We start from the raw sequence: 20,335 nt of genomic DNA, 5'->3' as shown, positions 1-20,335 counted from the left end.
CGCCCCGGCTGGGGTGTCACGAGCGCATCAGGTCTCTGCAGGCCAGGGCCACATAGGAGCTGTGAGACGTGTCCAGGGTTGGGGTGAAGGGGGGGGTGCTGGGGGGGGGGGGCAAAGGGCTCTGCCCTAGCCCAAATTTTGGGGGTGGTGGTGGGGGCCTGGTGCTGGAGAGCAGCTATAGCAGGGGAGGGCAGGTTGGGGGGGGGGGTCCCGGGGTGCAGCAGGCCCCCCCCCCCCCAGGCGCCGGGGTGCCCACAGCCCCAACCACAGCCCCTGCCCCCCCCCCCGGGGTCCCCAGCAGCAAGAACGAGCCGGGCACTAGAATAAATAAACTTTATTCTGGAGCCAGTTCCCCCCCCCCCTCCCCAGTCCCGTCCCCGCGTCCTCCCCGCGCCGGCCGGCCCCCGCTGCCCGCCGGGCGCCCGCCGCCGGCCCCGCTGCCCCTGCCCCGCGCCGGCCGGGGGGGCCGCGGCAGGAGCCCGCCCGGCGCCCCCGAGACTCTAAAACCACTAAAATCTCAACAACAACAACAAAAAAAAAATTTAATAATAATAAATCGTGTGCCCCCCCCCCCCCCGGCCCTCCCGCCCCCGGCAGCGCCCGCCGTGCCCCCTCCACCTGCACAGGCCTAAAAACCCCTCCAAACTTTTACAAAGGTTTTAAAACGTATTTATAGATATTTATAGATATTTATATATATATACTTTGCTTTCTTTCTCTTTTAAATGACTCTGCTTGCTCGGCGTGGGGGGGCTGGCTGGGCGCTCCCCGCGGGGCCGGACGGACAGGACGTGGGGCGGGGGGGGGGGGCTCTGCGGCCCCGTTTTTGTGCTGGTGCTGGTGGGGCCGGGGCCGCCCCCGCCGCCGGCCCCGAATCCGGGGGGGGGGGGGGGGAGAAAAACCCGCAGCCGAGCCCCGGGGCGCCCCGCGCGCCGCTGAAATGTAACTCAACCAAAGCACTTCATTGGCCCCCCCCCGCCATCCCGGGCGGGGTGGGGGGGGCTGCAAGGTGCAGGGGGGGGGGCTGCAGGCCGGACCCCCCCCCCACTTGCCCCAGCTCGGCGTCCCGTGCCGGGGGGGGGGCCGGGTCTCCCCCCTCCCCGGGGAGGCTGGCGGCGCCCGGCCGTCCCCGCTGCACCGACGCAGCCGCCTGCGGTTGGGGGGGGGGGGCCCACGGCCGCGGGGGTCCCGGCAGTGAGGTGTTTTGGGGGGGGTTGAGGCCGGGGCGGGGGGGGGGGGGGGGCCGCGGAGGCGTCCTGGGTCACGGCGAGTGGGTGGCCGGGCTGCTGCGGTTGGAGCTGGGCGAGAGGCTGGGGCTGCAGCTGCCCGGGGGCGGCGCCAGGCTGCCCCCGCGGGAGCCGCCCGGCTGCCCGCCCAGCGTGTCCATGCCCTCCGAGTTCTCCAGCATCTCCTGGATGAGCGGCGGCATCGAGCCGGGGATCTCCATCTTCAGCGTAATCACCCGCTCGGCGCCTGCGGGGAGGGACGGCGTCAGCAGGGCCAGGACAACCCCCCCCACCACCACCACCCCGTGATGGTCCACAGCCCCCCCCCCAGTGGGATGCCCTGCCAGCCCCCTCCCCAGCTCACCCTTGGCGCTGATGCTGCGGAGATCCGTGATCTTCATGAGCATCTTGGGGAACATGTGGGGCTTGTTGGGCCTCCTCTTCCTCACGTAGATCTTCAGCGCCTCCAGCAACGGCTCCTGCAGCTTGTCCACCTTGTCGGGCTGCTCCAGGTCCTGGCGGTCTGGGGGGCAGCGGTTACGGGGGTGACGCACCGCACGCTCCCCCCCCTCCCCGCACCGAGGGGGGCAGGCCAGGCCGGCTGCCCCGGAGCTGAGGGACCTTCTGGGTCAGATAAAAGCCGGTGGGGGCAGGACAGACGGACAAGCTCAGAGGGAGCTGGCTTGTTATGGTGGGGGGGGGGGGGGTCTCTCCAGGGCGGCCTTTAGGAGGGGGGTTCGGGCACCCACCTCCGCAGATGAGGCAGATGGCACTGAGCAGCCCCGTCTCGGCGTCGTCCATCTCCAGCGGGAGCAGCTGGTTGGCGAAGGCGAAGACGAGGTCGGTGAGGGGCCCGAAGCCGGCGTTGTGCATCTGCGTGCGGTTCAGCGTCAGCCCGTCCGAGAAGGTCATGGTGTCCTGCTCCGGGGTGTAGCGCGTGCAGATCCGCAGGATCTGGGGGTGGGAGCGAGGCCGGGGGGGGGGTCTCAGCGCCAGGGCACCCGGCGGCCCCGGCCCCCCGCCCTGGCGCGCGCCGGCCCCGCTCTCACCAGGATGTCGAGGCAGGCGGCTTTGAGGAGGGTGATCTGGTCGGCGATGGTGAGCGTGGTGAAGCCGGGGAGCTGCTTGGCAAACTCCACCGTCTTGATGATGCACTTGGTGGACAACTCGCTGAACTTGTCCCAGAGGTCGATGTCGAGGGAGACCCGCTGCTCCGAGCTGTTATTCTGCGGGAGCGCGGCGGGGGTGAGGGGGAGCCGGGGCACGCGCCGGCCCCCTGCCCGACCCCGCGGCGCGGGCACTCACCGTAGTGTATTTGCCGAGCTGGCAGAGGGCGGGGAAGGTCTCCTGGTGGGCCTTGCGCACCTTCTCGACGAGCTCCTCCACCTCGGGCGTGATGATGTAGCTCTCCGAGCACTCGGGCTTGGGCGCGTCCTTTTTCTTCTTATTCCGGTCATTTCGGACAGCTGTAGGGGAGGAGGGGACAGGGCAGGGTCAGTGCTCGGGGGACGTGTCGCCCATCCCGGCCTGAGCCCCGCCGGCACCCGGTCCCAGCCCCGGAGCCCGCGCCGCCCGGCTCCATCTGCCGCGCCGGGAGAAGGGACCCCCGGGGCGAGCGGGAGCCCCCCCGCCGCGGGCTGCTCCGCTCCGGGGCCCCAACCCACCACCTGGGGGGGGTGCAGCGTCGCAGGAGCAAACAGATGGGGCCGGACTCCTGGGCCCCCTGTGCTGGGGGAGGGGGGGCGAGCGCGGCGGGGGGGTGGGTGAGACAGCTGTGCCCCCCCCCCATTATTAATCCGGCCCCCAGCGATGCCGCCCGCCGCGCGCCGGAGGGGGGGGGTTGCAGCCGGGCACCATGACAACTGGCACGCAGACGCCGGGAGGCCTCCGTCAGCATCATTTATCTCTGACATCATCCATCACGCGTCGCCTTGGCGACGGCCGGGCGGTGACACAACCGGCGGGTGCTCCCCGCCGCCCGGCTCGGCCGCCCCCGTGCCCGCGCCCGTGCACTCACACTCCTTGGACATGCCGACTTCGAAGCACTTCTGGAGCCGGCAGTACTGGCAGCGGTTGCGCGTCACCTTGTTGATGATGCAGTTCTTGTCCCGGTGGCACGTGTAGACCATGTTCTTCTGGATGCTGCGGCGGAAGAAGCCCTGGGGGCGGCGGGGGGCCGTCAGCGCCGGCGGCGCGGGGGCGCCGCGGCGGGGCGCGAGGGGACGGGACGGCGGTGGCACTCACCTTGCAGCCCTCGCAGGCGCTCACCCCGTAGTGGTAGCCCGAGGACTTGTCCTGGCACACGAAGCAGGGCTTGTAGATGCGCGGCAGCGGCGGCGGCGAGGGCGGGCTGGGCACGATCTCCTCCGAGCTGGTGCTCTGCGTCTCGACGGCTGCGGGGAGGCAGCGGACAGGGGGCTGAGGTCGCGGGGACCCCCGCCTGCAGGCGTCTGTCCCCCCCCCCCCCGGCCTTCCCCAACCGGCGCCGGTCTCCGGCCCCGCGCGGGAACGGCCGCCCCGGGGCCGGCGGGGAGAGGACACAAGCTGCAAAGATGCAACTTGACATTTCCAGGCCACGGCGAGAAGACGTGGAATTTAGTCAGCCCCAAAAAAAAAAAAAAAAGAAAAAGCACCTCCCCGGAGCCCCCCGCGCGGCTTCGATGGTGCCTGCGGGCCCGGTGCGGCGCAGCCTCGCGGCCCGGCGCTGCACACTCGCTCGCACGTGCCGGCCCACGTACGCCGCCGGCTTCGCCCGCCGCGCGCCCCGATCCAAGGCGCGGGAAGGCGCCCGTCGCACCCCAAAACCCCGCGGGAAGCACCCCCTGCCCCACGGCCGGGGCCCCGCGGCCAGGCAGGGGTTAAGCGCGCGCCCCAGCTCCGCAGGATGTTTGCCGAATGTTTTTCTTAAGTCGGAGCCAAGTAAACCAGTCAAACAGGATATTAAAGGCCTGGCCCCGCGCGGGGTGAACGCGCCGCGCCGCGCCGGAGGCCGCCGGCCCCGGGCCCGCGCAGGGGCCCCGCGGGCTGCACCCGCGCCGGGGCCGAGGCCCGAGCGAAGCTCGGTGCAGGAAGAGGCCTAACGAGAGGGGCAGGCGGCCCGGCCGCCCCTCGTGATGGATTAAGGCTGCAGCCAAGCGGGAGGGAGGGGGCCGCGGCCCGGACGCCTGGGCCCTCGCCCGGCTTAGGGAAGGCAGCGGGGTGGAGGGAGTTAAAGGCTCAGGGGTGCGGGGGAAGCCAGGACGCCTGGGCCCGCTCCCCAGCTCCGGGGGGGGTGGCGGGGGGGGAGAGGGGCCTCGCGGACGAGAGCGAGCTGGGGGTGGGAGCCCGGACGCCTGGGTCCCCATCCCGCCGCCTGCCCCCGGCCCGTCCCGCTGAAGGTCACGGCGCTGCCGAAGGGACGGGCGCGGGGACGGACCGGGGGGGGGGGACGCCGCAGAAAGAGCCGCCCCAAAGCCGGGTCCGGGCCGCGGGGGCGAGCCGGGGCGCCCGGCCCGACCCGGCCTCCCCGCACAAAAGGGAAGGCGCCGGCGCCAACAAAGGCGGATCTGTTCGCCGGCCGCGCGCCCCCGCGCCGGGCTGCCGGCTCGGCGGTCAGAGCGCGCCGGGGCGGCCCCTCTCTTGGGGGGCACCGGCCACGCCGGGGGCCCCGGGGGGGGGGGGGCTGCACCCCGCGGGCGGACGCCCAGGGCGCACGGCACCGTTGCACCCCGGCAGCGGGACGGGGCGCCCCCCCCCCCCCCCCGCCGCGCAGGGCGCAGCGGCCCCGGCCCCGCGCGGCGCCCCGCTGGCCGGAGCCGCCGCACCCCGCGCAGGACGCCTGGGCCCCTGCCCGCCCCGGACCGCGGCCCCCGAGCAGCGGGGACAAGGCGCTGGGGGCCGGGGCCGCCCCCGCCGCGCCGCCGAACGCTTCCCCGGGCGGCACACTGAATAAATCACCGCTTGCACTTGAGGGAGCGGATCCATTAAAGTGACTGAGCGAACGTCGTCTATAATTTATCGCCTCTTTTATATAATTTAAGAACTTCCTCGTGGAGAGCCGCACTCGCAACGCGCAGATCTGACACGGTTTCGACGCGCCGCGCGGGGAGAGGGGGGAGGCGGGGGCCCCGGCCGGCGTCCCCGCGCCTGGCGCCGCTCCGCCGCGCGGGAATCCCCTGCGCGGGGCGGCCGGGCCCCCTCGGCTCGCGGCGAAGGGGCGCCGATGGAGAGCAGGTGGCCGCGGGGCGAGAGGACCGGGCCCAGGACCACGGGGCAGGGCCAGCAGGCCCCGAGCGGAGGGTGCCCCTCATGGTGGCGTCAGGCCTGGGCGCCCCCCCTCCCCGACCCGTGCCAGCGCCAGGGGAACGCAAGCAGCCGGGGCAGGATCGGTGCCCCGCCGGGTGCGCGGCGGGCGAGAGGGGCCGGCTGAGGACACCAAGGACCAGGGACCCAGGCGTCCGGGCGCCCACTCCCTCCCCCAAACCCTTCCTCCTCCCTGAACCAGGAGGGGACCCAGGCGTCCGGCTCCCCCCCAACCCCGGCGCAAGCGAGAGAGGAAGCCGAGGCCAGCTGCAAACCAGATGCTGCGCGGCGGCCGGGCGGCCCCGGGCGAGCGCGGCCCGCGGCGGCGAAGCCCTCCCTCCCGGCCGCCGCCGGCCGCGGCTCGCCGCTTCCTGCCGCAGCCGCAGGAAACGCAGCCGGAGCCGCCCCGACCCGCGCCCGGGGCCCCGGCGCCCCCGCCCCGGCGTGGGAACGGCCCGGGGGCCGCCGGGCACCGACCCGGCCCCGCCACCCGCCCAGAGACCGGCCGGGGACCCAGGCGTCCGGGCGCCTCGCGCGCGGGCTTCCCGGGATGCTCCGGCGGGGCGGCATCCCCGGGAGGCTGCACCGCGCCGGGGGACCGCCGGCAGGCTGGGCCGCGCTCCCGGGGGGGTCCGCCGCGCCGCGGAGCCCTGAGCCCCCCCCCGGGCACCGCCACCCCCAGCCCGCCCGCTCCCTCCTGCCTCAGTTTCCCAGGCGGCGGCGCGGACACGTGCCCGGGGCCGTGCAGGGAGCGGCGCTGCCGCCGGCCCCGGTGCCCCAGGCAGTGCCAGCAGGCCGGGTGCCGCCTTGGGGGAAACCGAGGCAGAGCAGCGCTCGGGCCGGCGCCGGGGGTCCCCGCAGCGCCCGGCACCTTTCCCCGCTCTCGGCGAGGCCGCGGCAGCGGCGGTGGCGGGGGGGGGGGTGCAGCCAGGGAGCCGCGCGGTGCCCCCGGGCGCAGCGCAGGGAGCTCCGGGGCCCGGCGGGTGCCCCGGCAGCGCCGTCGCCCCGCGCTGCGCCCGGGGCTGCAAAGGCAGCGGCGCCCCCGCGGGCGGGTGGGCGCGAGCCGCCGCCGGGGCCCCCAGCCGCAGACAAAGGCAGCGGCCGCCGCCGGCCGCGCGCCCAGCTGCACCCCGGGGCCAAGGTCCCGCCGGCGGCCGCCCGCGGCAGGACTTTCGCCCCCGGCGCAGGGAGCGGGACGGGGTGGCGGCGGGTGGCGGGGGGGGGGTCGCGCCGGTGTTGGCGGTGGCGGCGGGGGCCCCGGCGGCAGCCGGCCCGGGGCAGCCCTGCACGGGGGACGTCGGCGGCCCCGCGCGCTCCCGGCAGGCGCCGCGCGCTCCTCGGCTAATTGGATTTTGTCGGCGCTTATCAGGAGGGAGCGAAATTCCCGGCGGCCGGGGCTGCCCGCGGCCCCCCCGCGCGCGGAGAGGGGGCGCAGCGCGGCCGGGCGCCCCCGCCTCGCCGGGCCCAGCCGCTCGCTTAACTAGGCCAAGGGTTGTTTATAGCCCAGCCGGCGGCATCTGCGCACGGCGCAGCCGGGGCGGGCAGGCGAAGCCCGGCGCTCAGCACCCGGCGCTCAGCACCCGGCGCACGGCCCAGCACCCAGGCCAGTGCTCAGCCCAGCACCCAGTGCTCAGCCCAGCACCCAGTGCGCTGCGCACAGTGCATTGCCCAGCACCCAATACAGCACCCAGGGCAGTGCACAGCCCAGCACCCAGTGCTCAGCCCAGCACCCAGTGCGCTGCGCACAGTGCATTGCCCAGCACCCAATACAGCACCCAGGCCAGTGCACAGCCCAGCACCCAGTGCTCAGCCCAGCACCCAGTGCGCTGCGCACAGTGCATTGCCCAGCACCCAATACAGCACCCAGGGCAGTGCACAGCCCAGCACCCAGTGCTCAGCACCCAGCACACTGCCCAGCATCCAAACCAGTGCTCAGCCCAGCACCCAGTGCACAGCACCCAGTGCTCCGCACTCACAACTGTGCCCAGCCCAGCGCACGGCACCCACTGCATTGCTCTGCGCTCATTGCCCAGCACCCAGTGACTTGCACAGCACCCAGTGCCTAGTGCCCAGCCCAGCACACAGTGCACAGCACCTAGCGCACTGCACAGCACCCAAAACCCAGCCCAGCACCCAGTGCCTTGTATCCAGAGCCCTGCACAGTACCCAGCACCTAGTGCCCTGCCCAGCACCCAGTCCATTGCCTAGCACCCAGTGCCCAGCCCAGCACCCAGTGCACAACACCCAGTGCCTTGCACCCAATGCCCTGCACAGTATCCAGCGCCCAGTGCCCTGCCCAGCACCCAGTGCCTAGCCCAGTGCACCCAGTGCATTGCACCCAGTGCCCAGCCCAGCACCCAGTGCACAACACCCGGTCCATTGCACAGCACCCAGTGCCCAGCCCAGCACCCAGTGCCCAACACCCAGTGCCCTGCCCAGCCCCCAGTGCCTAGCCCAGTGCACCCAGTGCATTGCACCGTGCACAGCCCCCAGTGCACAGCCCCCAGTGCACTGCACAGCACCCAGTGCCCTGCCCAGTGCCCCCAGTGCCCAGCACCCAGTGCCCTGCCCAGTGCACCCAGTCCATTGCACCCAGTGCCCTGCCCAGTGCCCCCAGTGCCCTGCCCAGCCCCCAGCCCGCCCCCGGCCCCGCCGCCGGATCCGGGCAGGAGCGGGCGGAACCGCTGCCCGGCCGGGGCCGGGGCCGGGGCCGGGGCCGGGGGCGGGCGCGGTACCTACAGCGGGCGGCGCTGCTCCAGTGCGCGGCGCGGGGGGGCCCGGCGGCCGCGGGGGGGCCCTTGGCCGGCAGCAGGCAGCCCCGGCCCGGCCCGTAGAAATCCATGGCGAGGAAGGGGCTGGGGGGCAGCCCGGGCCCGGCCACCTCCACCGCCTCGAACATGCTGCCGGCCGCCCGGGGGGGCCCCGCGCCCGCCTCAGCGCCCCCCCCCGCGCCGCGCTGCCATGGCCCCGCCGGGGGGGGGGGGGGGGGGCTGCGGGCCCCGCCGGCTCCGGGGCTCCTGCAGCAGCAGCAGCAGCAGCGGGAGGAGGAGGAAGGGAGGGGGGAGGAGGAGGAGGAGGAGGGCGAGGAAGGCGCAGCCCCGGCGGCTCTGCAGCGCGGCGGCTCCGGCAGCCCCGGTCCCTCCTGACACGAGTCGCCTCCCAGCAACCTTAACCCGCTGCGCGCCGCGGGGCCGCCCCTTCCTCCCCCCCGCCGCCGCCGCCTCCTCCTCCTCCTCCTCCTCCTCCCCGGCTCCGCCGCGACCGGCCGCGGCAGCGCAGCGCGCAGGGGGACCCGGAGCGCGCAGGGGGGCACAGGGAGAACCGGGGGGCGCAGGGGGACCCGGGGGGCGCAGGGAGAACCGGGGGGCGCAGGGGGGCGCAGGGGAACCCGGAGCGCGCAGGGGGGCGCAGGGAGAACCGGGGGGCGCAGGGGGACCCGGGGGGCGCAGGGAGAACCGGGGGGCGCAGGGGGGCGCAGGGAGAACCGGGGGGCGCAGGGGAACCGGGGGGCGCAGGGGGGCGCAGGGAGAACCGGGGGGCGCAGGGGAACCGGGGGGCGCAGGGGGGCGCAGGGAGAACCGGGGGGCGTAGGGGAACCGGGGGGCGCAGGGGGGCGCAGGGAGAACCGGGGGGCGCAGGGGACCCGGGGGGCGCAGGGGGAACCGGGAGGCGCAGGGGGAACCGGGGGGGGCGCAGGGGGAACCGGGGGGCGCAGGGGGACCCGGGAGGCGCAGGGGGAACCGGGGGGGCGCAGGGGAACCGGGGGGCGCAGGGGAAATCAGGGAGTGCAGGGGGACCCGGGGGGCGCAGGGGGACCGAGGGGTGCAGGGGGACCGAGGGGTGCAGGGGGACCAGAGGGGCGCAGGGGAAATCAGGGGGACCCGGGGGGCACAAGGGGACTGAGGGGCGCAGGGGGGCACAGGGAGACCGGGGGGCGCAGGGGGAGCGCGGCGCTGCGCGGCGGGCGCGTTGCCCGGCTCGGTGCGGCGCGGGCCGGGGCCGGGGCCGGGGCCGGGGGGCTGCTCGGGCCGCGGCTCATTTGCCTAATGGGATGCGGGTGAACTGCGGGTGAACCCGGCTAGGAAGGGCTCACCTCGCCCTGACCCCCGGCCGCCCCCCCGGCGGGGCCTGCGCGCCCGGCGGCATGCGTGTGCACACACACATATGTGCACACACATGTATGTACGTGCGCGTGCGTGCATACGTGCACGTGTTCCCCGCTGCACGCGGGTGCGTGGTTGCACGTGCCTGTGTGTGCGTTGCCACAGCACTCGGGTGCATGGGGGGGTGCACGTGTACACACGTGTACACGCTCCCGCTGCACACAAGTGCATGCATGTGTGACCACTGACCGCTGTGCATGTGCATGCATGCACACGTTTATGTGCACCCGCAGCACGCGGCTGCATCTGTGGGCGCATGTCCTCACTGCCCACGTGTGCACATGTGCTCATATATGTGCTGCACATATGTGTGTGCGCACACACGCCCCTGCTGCGGTGGGTAGGTGTATGCACACTTGTCCCTGCTGCATGCATGTGCACGAGCACGTGCTCCTGCTGCACACATGCGTGCACATGCACAGGGGCTGCACGTTTACCCCGCTCTGCTGCTGCACCGGCCCCGGCCCGGCGGGCCCACGGCCCTCCCCAGGCCTGCACAAGCGGTGACAGCGCCGCAGGGCAGGATGAGCCCGTACGGAGCAGCAGCGCCCCGCGCAGCGCCGCCAACCCAGCCCTACCGTCCGCTCGGGAGCCTGGGGCAGGGACGGACCCACCGCGGCCCCGGGCCCGGCCAGCGCCGCGAGGCTGGAGCCCCCCTGCGGGCCGGGACCCCGCAGCACCCCGGGCCCGAGCAGGCGCGCAGGACGCTGCCACCGCGACGTAAGGCAGAGCCAGTGGCGCCCAACGCACCCGGAGACGTGCCGCTTCCCCCGAGGCGCCGGGAACCTCATTGCAGCGCGTTTTCCCCCGCCGTTCGCTAGCTGGAGCGCGGGTCCCTCCGCTGCAGCCGCCCCGGCGGGTCCGCGCTCCCCGTCCCTGACCCTCTTTGCCCCACCTGAGCCGGGCGCCGCTGCAGCGGGGGCCCAGGAGTCCTGGCGCTGCCGAGCCCCGCGCTGCAGCCCGCAGGCCGGGCTGGCCCCGGCCCCGCTCGACGCCTGCTCCCGGCAGCGAGACGCAGCGCCCGGCCGTTGCCGAGCTCCCCGGCACCGTGTCGTCGCGGCCGGCTGCAAGGGTGCTTTCACAGCCCCCAGCCCTGGCGCTGGGCGCCCCCGTGCCCCACGGCGCCCGCACCCCCCGGCTGCGGAACGACGGAGCGCCCCGAGCAGCAGCGCGGGGAGGGCCCCGCGAGACGGCCACCGAGCTGTCCCCGAGCACCGGGCTCCCGCTGCAGCCCCTCGCGCGCGCGGCAGGCCGGCGGGGAGGGGGGCCAGCGCCGGGGGCTGTCGGGACGCCAGTGAGAGAAACCAGGCTCCTCCGGGACGGGGGCCCCGTTCGAAGCTCGGCCCCGGTCGGGCCGCGCACGTGGGGCAGGAGGGGCGCACGCGTGTGCACGCCACCGCAGCCCAGCAGACGCGCTCCCCTGCGCACACGGCTGCTCCGCCGGGCCGCACGCCGAGAGCAGGGACGGTGCAGGAGCAAACGTGCGCGTGCATGCGTGTGTGCATGCACGTCGCGCCACGCGTGCGCACGCCGAGAGCAGCCCGGGCGCCCACGGCCGGCTGCACCACGTGTGCATGCACACACACGTGCATGCACACGCTGAGGGCAGCCCAGATACCTGCCTCCAGCTGCATCGCGTGTGCACACGTGTGCATGCACACAAACACACACACGCTGAGAGCAGCCTGGGCACCCACCTCCAGCTGCATCGCGTGTGCACACGTGTGCATGCACACACACACACACACACGCTGAGAGCAGCCTGGGCACCCACCTCCAGCTGCATCGCGTGTGCACACGTGTGCATGCACACACACACATGCTGAGAGCAGCCTGGGCACCCACCTCCAGCTGCATCGCGTGTGCACACGTGTGCATGCACACAAACACACACACGCTGAGAGCAGCCTGGGCACCCACCTCCAGCTGCATCACGTGTGCACACGTGTGCATGCACACACACACACACATGCTGAGAGCAGCCTGGGCACCCACCTCCAGCTGCATCGCGTGTGCACACGTGTGCATGCACACACACACACACACGCTGAGAGCAGCCTGGGCACCCACCTCCAGCTGCATCGCGTGTGCACATGTGTGCATGCACACACACACGTGTGCACACATGCTGAGGGCAGCCTGGGTGCCCGCCTCTGGAAGCACTGCGTGTTCACACGTGTGCATGCACACACACTCACGTGCACACACTGAGGGCAGCCCAGGTACCTGCCTCTGGCGGCACCACATGCACACACATGTGCACGCACACACACACGTGCACGCTAAGGACAGCCTGGGCGCCCACCTCTGGCTGCACCGCGTGTGCACACGCACGCACACACATGCATGCACACACACCCCCCCGCAGTCGGCTGCGGCGCGCGGGGGCCGCGCGCACCGACGCGCTCAGTGCCCAGGTCCGCGGCGCGCACGCCGCCGCGCGCAGCCCTCCCCTGCCCCGGCCCCAAAGTGAACAGCTAGGGCTGATCGGCTTTTATCTCAACGCTGCTGCCCGCCCCTCGGAAAAGAAAGAGGGGGAAAGGGGAAGGAAAAAAAAAGAGAGAGAATAAGAAAAAAGCCTGGAGGCATGTGTGTGTGTCCGTGCAAGAGAGAAAGATCAGCAGCGCCTGTTTAAATAATAATAGAAAGTCAAAGGCTTTGCTTAGCCAGCAGGTTTCTGAACAAAAGCCCAGCGCTCCTCCAACTTCCTGCAGCGAACATGACAAATGTCTGCTTTGACTCATTTACTAGCGCTGGAAAGAATGCGGCGGCGGCGGCGGCGGAGGGGGACGCGGGGCGGCGCGGGGCCCGGCGCGCACGCATGCACGCACACATGCACGCACACATGCACGCACGCATGCAGCCGCCGCGCTCCGGCGGCAACAGGAAGAAACATAAGAGTTTAAAAAAAAAAAAAAAGAAAGAAAAAGAAAACCTGAAGGCAGGAGGCAAAAGGAAGCGGGCGAGGGGGGCGCCCGCCCGGGCCCCCGGCGCGATGCCACCCGCAGCCACGCTGGCAGCGAGCCCGGGCTCCCGGCACCCGCCGCCCGCCCTCCTCGAGGGCCCGCGCACCCCGCGCAGCGCGGGCGCCTCTGCCCCGGCCCGGCCGCGACGCCCGCGGGAGCCCTCCGCCGCGGCGGGCCGCGCTGCACGCCCGCAGCCGCCGCGCTTGGGCTCGTTAATTTTTAAAAATTAATTAATTCCGGGGCGCTGCTGGGGAGCGGCGGTGGCGCGGAGGAAACCGGAGCCAGCGGGTAGAGTGACGGGATGGGCCCGGCGCCGCTGGCGGTATCCGGCAGCCCCGCGGCGCGGCCGCCGCGCGGAGCAGGGGAGGGGGCCGCGCCGGGGCTGCAGCGGGGGCCCGGGACAGGCGGCCAAGGCGGGGACGAGCCCTGCCAGCCCCCGGCCTCGAGACCCCCGCCCCATGGCGACGGGGACCGTGGCACGGTCACGGGCAACAGCACATGCACGCACGCAGCCGGGAACAGCAGCTGCGCGGCGGGCGCAGCGCGCAGGCACACGCGCAGACACGCAGGCAGCCGGCGCGGCACCCGAGCACCGAGCACACGCATGTGCACGCGCGCACACGCAGCCGGCGCGGCACCCGAGGCACCGAGCACACGCACGTGCACGCGCGCACACGCAGCCGGCGCGGCACCCGAGGCACCGAGCACACGCACGTGCACGCGCGCACACGCAGCTGGCGCGGCACCAAATGCACCGAGCACACGCACGTGCACGCGCGCACACGCAGCCGGCGCGGCACCCGAGGCACCGAGCACACGCACGTGCACGCGCGCACACGCAGCCGGCGCGGCACCAAATGCACCGAGCACACGCACGTGCACGCGCGCACACGCAGCCGGCGCGGCACCAAATGCACCGAGCACACGCACGTGCACGCGCGCACACGCAGCCGGCGCGGCACCCGAGGCACCGAGCACACGCACGTGCACGCACGCACACGCAGCCGGCGCAGCACCCGAGGCACCGAGCACACGCACGGGCACGCACACGCAGCTGGCGCGGCACCAAATGCACCGAGCACACACACGTGCACACGCGCACACGCAGCCGGCGCGGCACCCGAGGCACCAAGCACACACACGTGCACGCACGCACACGCAGCCGGCGCGGCACCCGAGGCACCGAGCACACGCACGTGCACGCGCGCACACGCAGCCGGCGTTGCACCCGAGGCACCGAGCACACGCACGTGCACGCGCGCACACGCAGCCGGCGTTGCACCCGAGGCACCGAGCACACCCACATGCACGTGCGCACATGCAGCCGGCGCGGCACCAAATGCACCGAGCACACGCACGTGCACGTGCGCACACGCAGCCGGCGCGTCACCAAATGCACCGAGCACACGCACGTGCACGCGCGCACACGCAGCCGGCGCGGCACCCGAGGCACCGAGCACACGCACGTGCACGCGCGCACACGCAGCCAGTGCTGTACTGAACACACTGAGCACGCTCACACACGTGCACACACATGCACACCCAGCCAGTGCCGCACCGAATGCGCCGAGCACGCTCGCACACGTGCACACGCCTGAACGCACAGCCGGCGCTGCCCCGGAGGCAGGGCACGCGCACAGGCGCGTGGAGACACCGGCAGCGCCGGCTGCGCGCGCATGGACGCGGGCACCCGCGCAGCCAGCTCTGCACACAACGCGGGGTTCGCGCGCTCACAAGCGGCGCTGGGCAGGCTCGCGCGCCCCGCACCGGCTGCGACGCGCCCCGCCACGCATGCGAGCGCCAACGCAGCCCGCAGGCACGCGGGACCGCCAGCCCGGAGGGGGCACCCGCCCCCACCGCCGCAGCCGGTGCAGCACGCCTGGGCCCCTTCGTGCCCGGCGCGGGGCTGCAGCCGGGCGCCCGTCCCCACCCCGCGCCAGGGAACCGCAGCGCTCGGGCCGGCGGGGGCTCCCCGGCCCGCGGTGCCCAGGACGGGCCGGGCTCCGGCCCCCCGGTGCCCCCCAGCAGGAGCGCGGGGCAGGCGGAGGGGGGCGCGCGGGGCCCGCGGGGAGCGAGACGGCCGCCCCGGCTTCCCAGGGGGCCGGATACGGCGCCGGCAGCCCAAACGCCTTGGAACGTTCCCGGCGGCTCCGGATGCGCCGCCGGCCCGGCCCGGCCCGGCCGGGGCGCCGCCGCCGCGCAGCTGCAGCACATCTGGCGAGGGCGGGCCGGCAGCCGCGCTGGGACGGGAGGTGCGCGGCGCGGCGAGGAGGGGGCCGCCCGCGCGGGGCTCCTCCGCGCTCTCCCAGCCCCGGCCCCGGGGTCGGCGGCCCTTCCCCGGACGCCTGGGCTCCCTCCCAGCTCGGACGCTGACCCCGCAGCACTTCCCTTCCGCGGGGACGTCGCTCCCGGGCCAGCGCCGCACCGAGGGGGACGCCGGCCCCTGCCCGGCGTGCCGGGGCCGAGCGCGAGGGCTCTGCGCGGCCCCCCAGATCCTGCAGCTCCCCCGGGACCCTGCGGACTCCCGGAACAGCATCCCGCGGGACCCCGGCCCATCCGGACACGCGGCATCCCGGGACTCTGCATTTCCCCAGACGCGGCATCCCCCAGACACGGCCTTCCCCGAAATCCCGCTGCACCCCACAGGTGACACCCCCCGCCCTGCCCGCAGTAAGGCCAAAGGGAAACTGAGGCACGAGGCACCGTGCCAGCAGGGAGCCGAGGCGTCCGGGCGCTGGGGCACCTCCAGGCCTGCCCGACACCCCGGCGATGCCCCCCACACCGTCCCCAGTGCCGGGGAGCGGGGGGGGGGGGGTGAGCGCACCCCCCCCGTTCCCACAATGCCGTGCAACGGGAATGGCCCCCGAGCAAGCGCGGGGGAGGGGCCCCACCCACCGCCACCCAGTGGCTGAACTGGTCCCACTAGGTCCCAGTGCCGTCGGGGCGGCTCCGGCGGGGGACAGCGCCCCAGGCCGGCCCTGCCCAGGCCTGCACCGGCCCCCCCGGGCAGGGGCCGGGCCCCGCCGCACCCCGACCCACGGGGGCCTCCCCGGCGGCGCGCGCCCCGGGGCGCCCGGGAAGGGGGCTGCCCCCCGCCCCGGCACCCCACGGCACCCTGGGGTGGGGGGGCACAGGCGCGCGGGGCAGTGCCGCCGCCAAGCCCGCTTCCCTCCCCGCCGGCGGCGCTGCCGGCCGGCCGCCCCCTCCGGAGCCAGCGCCGGGGAAACTGAGGCAGGCGGCGGGCCGAGGGCTGCGAGGGGGGATCCAGGCGCGGCCCCCTCCCCGGCTCCAGCCGCTCCCGCGCCGCGGCCGGTCCCCGGCCCCCGTGATGGACGAGCCTGTCAGGGGCAAATTGAATCAGGAGCAGACGCGATGATTGCGGTTATCGCTTCCCCCGCAGGCGGCCGGGGCCGGGGCCGCCGCCGCACCGGGGGGGGGGGGGCGAACAAAGAGCCGGGGCCGCTTCCCGCGCCGTTAGCAGCCGGGGTACAAACACCGCCCTTAACGAACGGGGCCAGGCTGCGGCGATCAACCCCCCCGGTGGCCACCACCGTGCCTCAGTTTCCCCACGGATGGGGGGGGGGGGGAAGGGTCCCGGCGGCTCCCCAGCGCTCGCCCCCGCGCCGGGGCAGGACCGCGGCGGACCCGGGGCCCTTCGTGCCGCGAGGGGTTTGCTTATCCTTTCGGCCCTTTTGTTTCCTGTTATTGCAGCTATTTATAAAGCTCAGGGCGGGCGAAGCGGCGGGGGGGGGGACGCCCCCCGGCCCGGCGGCCCCCGGCGCGGGGCAGGGCGGGGGGGAAGCGGTGGCCGGCCGGGTCCCCGCGGGCGTCCCGGAGCGCGGCGGTACTCACTGGCGGGCGAGGGCGTGCTGTATCCGCTGACGGGCAGCTGGTGCGGGATGCCGGCCAGGGTGCTGGGCGGCGAGAGCCCCCCGATCATGTGGGGGAAGAAGAAGGCGTAGTGGGGCACGGGGTAGCCGTTGAGGTGCCCCCCTGCGGGCGTGGGGCAGGAGCTGCTGTTGCTGGCCATGGCGGGCGGCTCCGGCGCGGCGGCGGCCTCACGTGCGGGGCGCCGCGGCCCGGCAGGGCATGGGGCCGCCGGCCGGCCCGGCGCGCTCACCACGGCCTCACCGCTGCCCGCCGGCGGTCCGCGGCGCGTCCGGGGGCCGAGGAGGCGGCAGCGGCTCCGGCGACGGCTGCGGAGGGAGCAGAGAGAGGCGTTAGCGGCGGCGGCGGGGCTGGGGCGCCCGGCTCCCCCCCCCCACACCCCGACCCCGCTCCCGCCCGCCGCGGCCGTGCCTCAGTTTCCCCAGGCGCCGGGAGGAGGCAGCCGTGCGGGGCCGGCCCCGCGCTGCCCGCCGGGTTAACGACGCCGAGAGCCGGGGCGGCAGGTCTCTAATGCCCGGCTTAGCGGGCCGGGGCGGCGGAGGGGCACCCCCGGGGCAGGGTCCCCGCGCGCCCCCGGCCCCGGGGCGCCGCGAGGGAGCCGCCGCGCTCCGGCGTCCACCGAGGACAGCGGCTTCGCTCCGGCCCAGCTCCCCGAGGACGCGGGGGCAGCGGCTCACGCGCTGCCCGGCCACACGTGCACCGAGCGCGAGGGGGCTCAGCCTCGTGCCTGGCCGCGGCCCCGGGGGCCGGGGCTCACCCAGCCCCTCTCCCCACCGCCCCGCCGGCTCTGCCCAGCCTCGAGCCACCCGGCCCAGCGCAGGGGCCGGCGCTCGCCCCGCGCCGCGCTGCCGGCGGCGGCTCCCGCGCCGGGCACGGACCCCGCGCCAAGCCGGGCCGCCGGCGAGGGCGGGGGGCCGCCGGTGGGAAGGGGGGCACGGGGCTTTCACAATCCCGGGCTGGCTGTTTATTTAAGCGCTGGCGCGAGGCCCGGCGGGGGATGTTTATTTGCCGAGAGCGCTGGCTCCCGGCCCCGCGGAGGCGGAAAAGGATCCAGAGGAACAAGGCTGGGCCGCCCGGCGAGGCGCTGGGGAGGGGCCGGGACGGGCACGGCCCTGCCCGCTCCTCGCCTGCCCCCCGGGGCCGGGCCGGGGTGCTCCCGGCCACCCCGGGCAGGGTGCACCCGCCGGCAGGGCGCCCCGCGCTCCTCCCGGCCCCGGCGGTGCCCGGCGCCCGCGCTCCGGCTGCCCGCCGGCGTGGGTGCCCAGGGCAGGCGATGCCGGGGTCCCGTCCGCAGCCCCGCGTGGGTCACCCTGCCGCGGGGCACGGGACACCCCCTGCCCTGGGGTGCCGCCGCGCCGGGCCTGCGCCGGCCCCTGGGTGCAGCCCCCCCCCGGCGAGCCCAGCCTGGCGCCGCCGGGAGGAGACGGCCTTCGCGCGGGGCCGTGCCCCTGGGCAGCACCCGTGGGTTCCCCGGGGGCGGCGCAGCAGCCACGAGACCCCCCCCCCCCGCCACCCTGCACCCCGGCAGCGCCCGGCGCGGGGCCTGCCCGCGGGCCCCCCCGGAGCCGGGCCGGCCGGGGGGAGCGGAGGGGAGCGAGGCGCGGGAAGAACTGTTTATGTTCGCCGGTGCCAAGTGCTTGCCAGGCACGGCGCCAGGCTCCGGCGGGGCCCAATTACTCAACCCTGCTCACGCCCCCCCAGCGCACCGCGGGCCTGGGAGAGAACAGCGCCAGCGCCGCCTGCCAGGGGCGGCCCGACCGCCGCGAGCCCCCTCACCCAGAGGGGACGGGGGCAGGCGGCTGCAGGACCGTCCCGGCCTCTGCGCGCCGCCGCGGGCGGCCAGGAGGGCTCCCGAGACCCGACGCAGCCCTGCTCCGCGGCCCCAAAGAGGGTCCCCATCCGTGCGCTGGCCGAGGCAGAGCCTGCTTAGCTTCGGGCAGGGGCTGGCCCCCCAGCTCGGCCCCAGCCCGGCCACGCTGCACCCCAAAAGCAGCCGCAGCTCCTTTGCGGCGTGCTCAGACCCTCCCGGTGCCCGGCCGGCCGCGGGGCCGCGGCACGGGGCTGGCCACGAGGTCCTGCGTCGTCTCCTCTCACCGGCACGCCGTGCCAGCGAGGGGGCACAGGCCCTCCGGCTCGCTGCTGCTGCCCACCACCAGAGGCGAGGGAAGAGCCCGGCTGATCCCCCTGGACCACCGCGCTCCGCTCCCCACGCTCAGGGCTCCAGGCAGCAGTCCCGGAGGGACCCCGCTCCAGGCAAGCCCTGGGGGGGCAGCGGGAAGGTGGGGATGGGGCCGCACAGCCGGCGGCGGGGAGCCCCGCGCGGTGAAGAGCCCCCTCGCCCTCCCCAGCCCGGCCGGGCAGGCGCCTTTTCCTCCAGTTCCCCGGCAGGAGCTGGCCGGGAATCGGTACTTCCTGGAATCCAGAGCCTCATTCCAGCCCCGCAGAAAACAAGGCCATGGAGCTCGGGCCAAATCCCAGCCACGAGGAACCTCCCGACCAGGCTGGGGGCGGCCCCAGGGAGCGGACGGACGCACGGACAGACGATTCCCATGCCCAGGGTCTGCCGGCAGCCCCCGCGCAGCGGGGCAGGACACATTGCTGGGGTCCCCCAGCCCCTCGAGCCAAAAAGGCCCAAGACCAGGGCACAAAGCCCACCCCACTGCCCGCGCTCGCGGGGCAGGGTCGCATCCAGCTCCCCCGCGCCCGGCACGGCCAGCGCTGACTGCCGAGCAGGAGGGCTTGCAGCGGGGCAACGCACCGCGATTCGCGTCTCCAGCAGCCATCCCCAGCACCACCTGCCAGCCCTGGGAAGGGACACGCGGCATCCCCATCCTGCCCCATGGGGACCACGGAAATGCAGGGGGGACCGTCCAGGCCAGGAGGGGCTGGCAGGGAGGGTGCAGAGCTGGCCCAGCCTCAGCCAGCACCCCAAAACCCCCAGGCGCGCCGCCCGTCTCATGCCACCCAACCCAGGCGTGCTTCCTGCCGGGGCCGCGCGGCGATGCCAGCACCAGTGCCCCGGATGTGACACGCCAGGGAGCAGGGCCGGGGTGCCACCCGGCGCCGCGGGCACCGCCCTGCCCGGCTAGCACCGCGGGGGCCACCGGGGCCAGGGTAATGGCAAATCCAGGCTGCGCTCTTGGTGCCTATCGGGACAGCGGGCAAACCCAGTGACCGAGCCCTTCCTGTCATGCCTGCGACCGCAGCGCTCCCGGCCGCAGCTTCCCCTCGCCGCTCTCGATTCCCGGGGCCGCCGGGTTTCGGTTCAGCTCTGGCCCCACGCCACCTTGGACCCCAGCCGGGGCTGCCCCGGCCCCGCTCCCCGCGCCGGGCACCCCGCGGCCCCCGGCCTCGCCAGGACGGTCACGGGGGCACCCCGAGCCGCAGCCGGGGCCCGCGCCGCGGTGCTGGGGGACGGGGCACCGGTGCGGCGGCTGCGCCAGCAAGGGGGGCGGGGGGGGGGGGGCTCTGGGCACCCTCGCCGCCTCCCCCACGGGCATGGCAGGAAGCGCCCGCGGATCCGCTATGCGGTCACAGCCTGCGGTTTCCTCACTGCTGTCAGCAAAGCGGCCGGGGCGGCCTCACACGCGAGGCCGACGGCCCCGGCCACCCCGGTGCCTCCCCAGCCGGGCAGCCCCGGGGCCGCCGCGGCTCCGCCAGGAGGGGCGCAGCGAGGTGCCCCCCGGGAAGGGCCGGCGGCGAGACCCCCTCCCTGTATTCCCAGAGCATCCCGGCCTCTGAGTCAGCGTCACGTTTCTCACGTCCCCGGGCAGGCGTGAATCATGCCCCAGCCGAGCGGATGTTGCTGGGC

At 74.9% G+C, this 20,335-nt stretch overlaps 1 protein-coding gene across 2 annotated transcripts; it reads right to left on the bottom strand.

Annotated features, from left to right (window-relative positions):
- Positions 1 to 699: 699 nt before the first annotated feature.
- On the bottom strand, positions 700 to 16,721 carry RARA (retinoic acid receptor alpha). 2 transcript variants are annotated; one of them, XM_068919195.1, is made up of 8 exons: positions 16,489 to 16,721; positions 3,471 to 3,619; positions 3,244 to 3,385; positions 2,532 to 2,692; positions 2,276 to 2,452; positions 1,976 to 2,180; positions 1,591 to 1,749; positions 700 to 1,473 (listed from the first exon to the last, which is right to left on the bottom strand). In XM_068919195.1, exons 1-8 carry the CDS (start codon positions 16,664 to 16,666, stop codon positions 1,262 to 1,264), a joined length of 1,383 nt encoding a protein of 460 aa, XP_068775296.1. In that variant the 5' UTR covers positions 16,667 to 16,721; the 3' UTR covers positions 700 to 1,261. The 2 variants fall into 2 exon arrangements, with proteins under 2 accessions (XP_068775296.1, XP_068775297.1); XM_068919196.1 differs by lacking the exon at positions 16,489 to 16,721 and adding an exon at positions 8,247 to 8,421.
- Between the last annotated feature and the right edge of the window lie 3,614 nt (positions 16,722 to 20,335).

This window comes from Struthio camelus, chromosome 25 (assembly GCF_040807025.1).
Source record: "Struthio camelus isolate bStrCam1 chromosome 25, bStrCam1.hap1, whole genome shotgun sequence".
Classification (NCBI taxonomy): domain Eukaryota; kingdom Metazoa; phylum Chordata; class Aves; order Struthioniformes; family Struthionidae; genus Struthio; species Struthio camelus.
This window is presented reverse-complemented; position numbering and strand designations above follow the sequence as displayed.

Bases quoted from the DNA above. Each gene is read 5' to 3' on its own strand.
- RARA (XM_068919195.1), bottom strand. From the start codon at position 16,666: ATGGCCAGCAACAGCAGCTCCTGCCCCACGCCCGCAGGGGGGCACCTC. The intron at 3,620-16,488 runs GTGAGTACCGCC...GCCTCCCCGCAG, and splicing joins CAGCACGCCCTCGCCCGCCA to CCGTCGAGACGCAGAGCACC. The intron at 3,386-3,470 runs GTGAGTGCCACC...CGCCGCCCCCAG, and splicing joins GCGCCTGCGAGGGCTGCAAG to GGCTTCTTCCGCCGCAGCAT.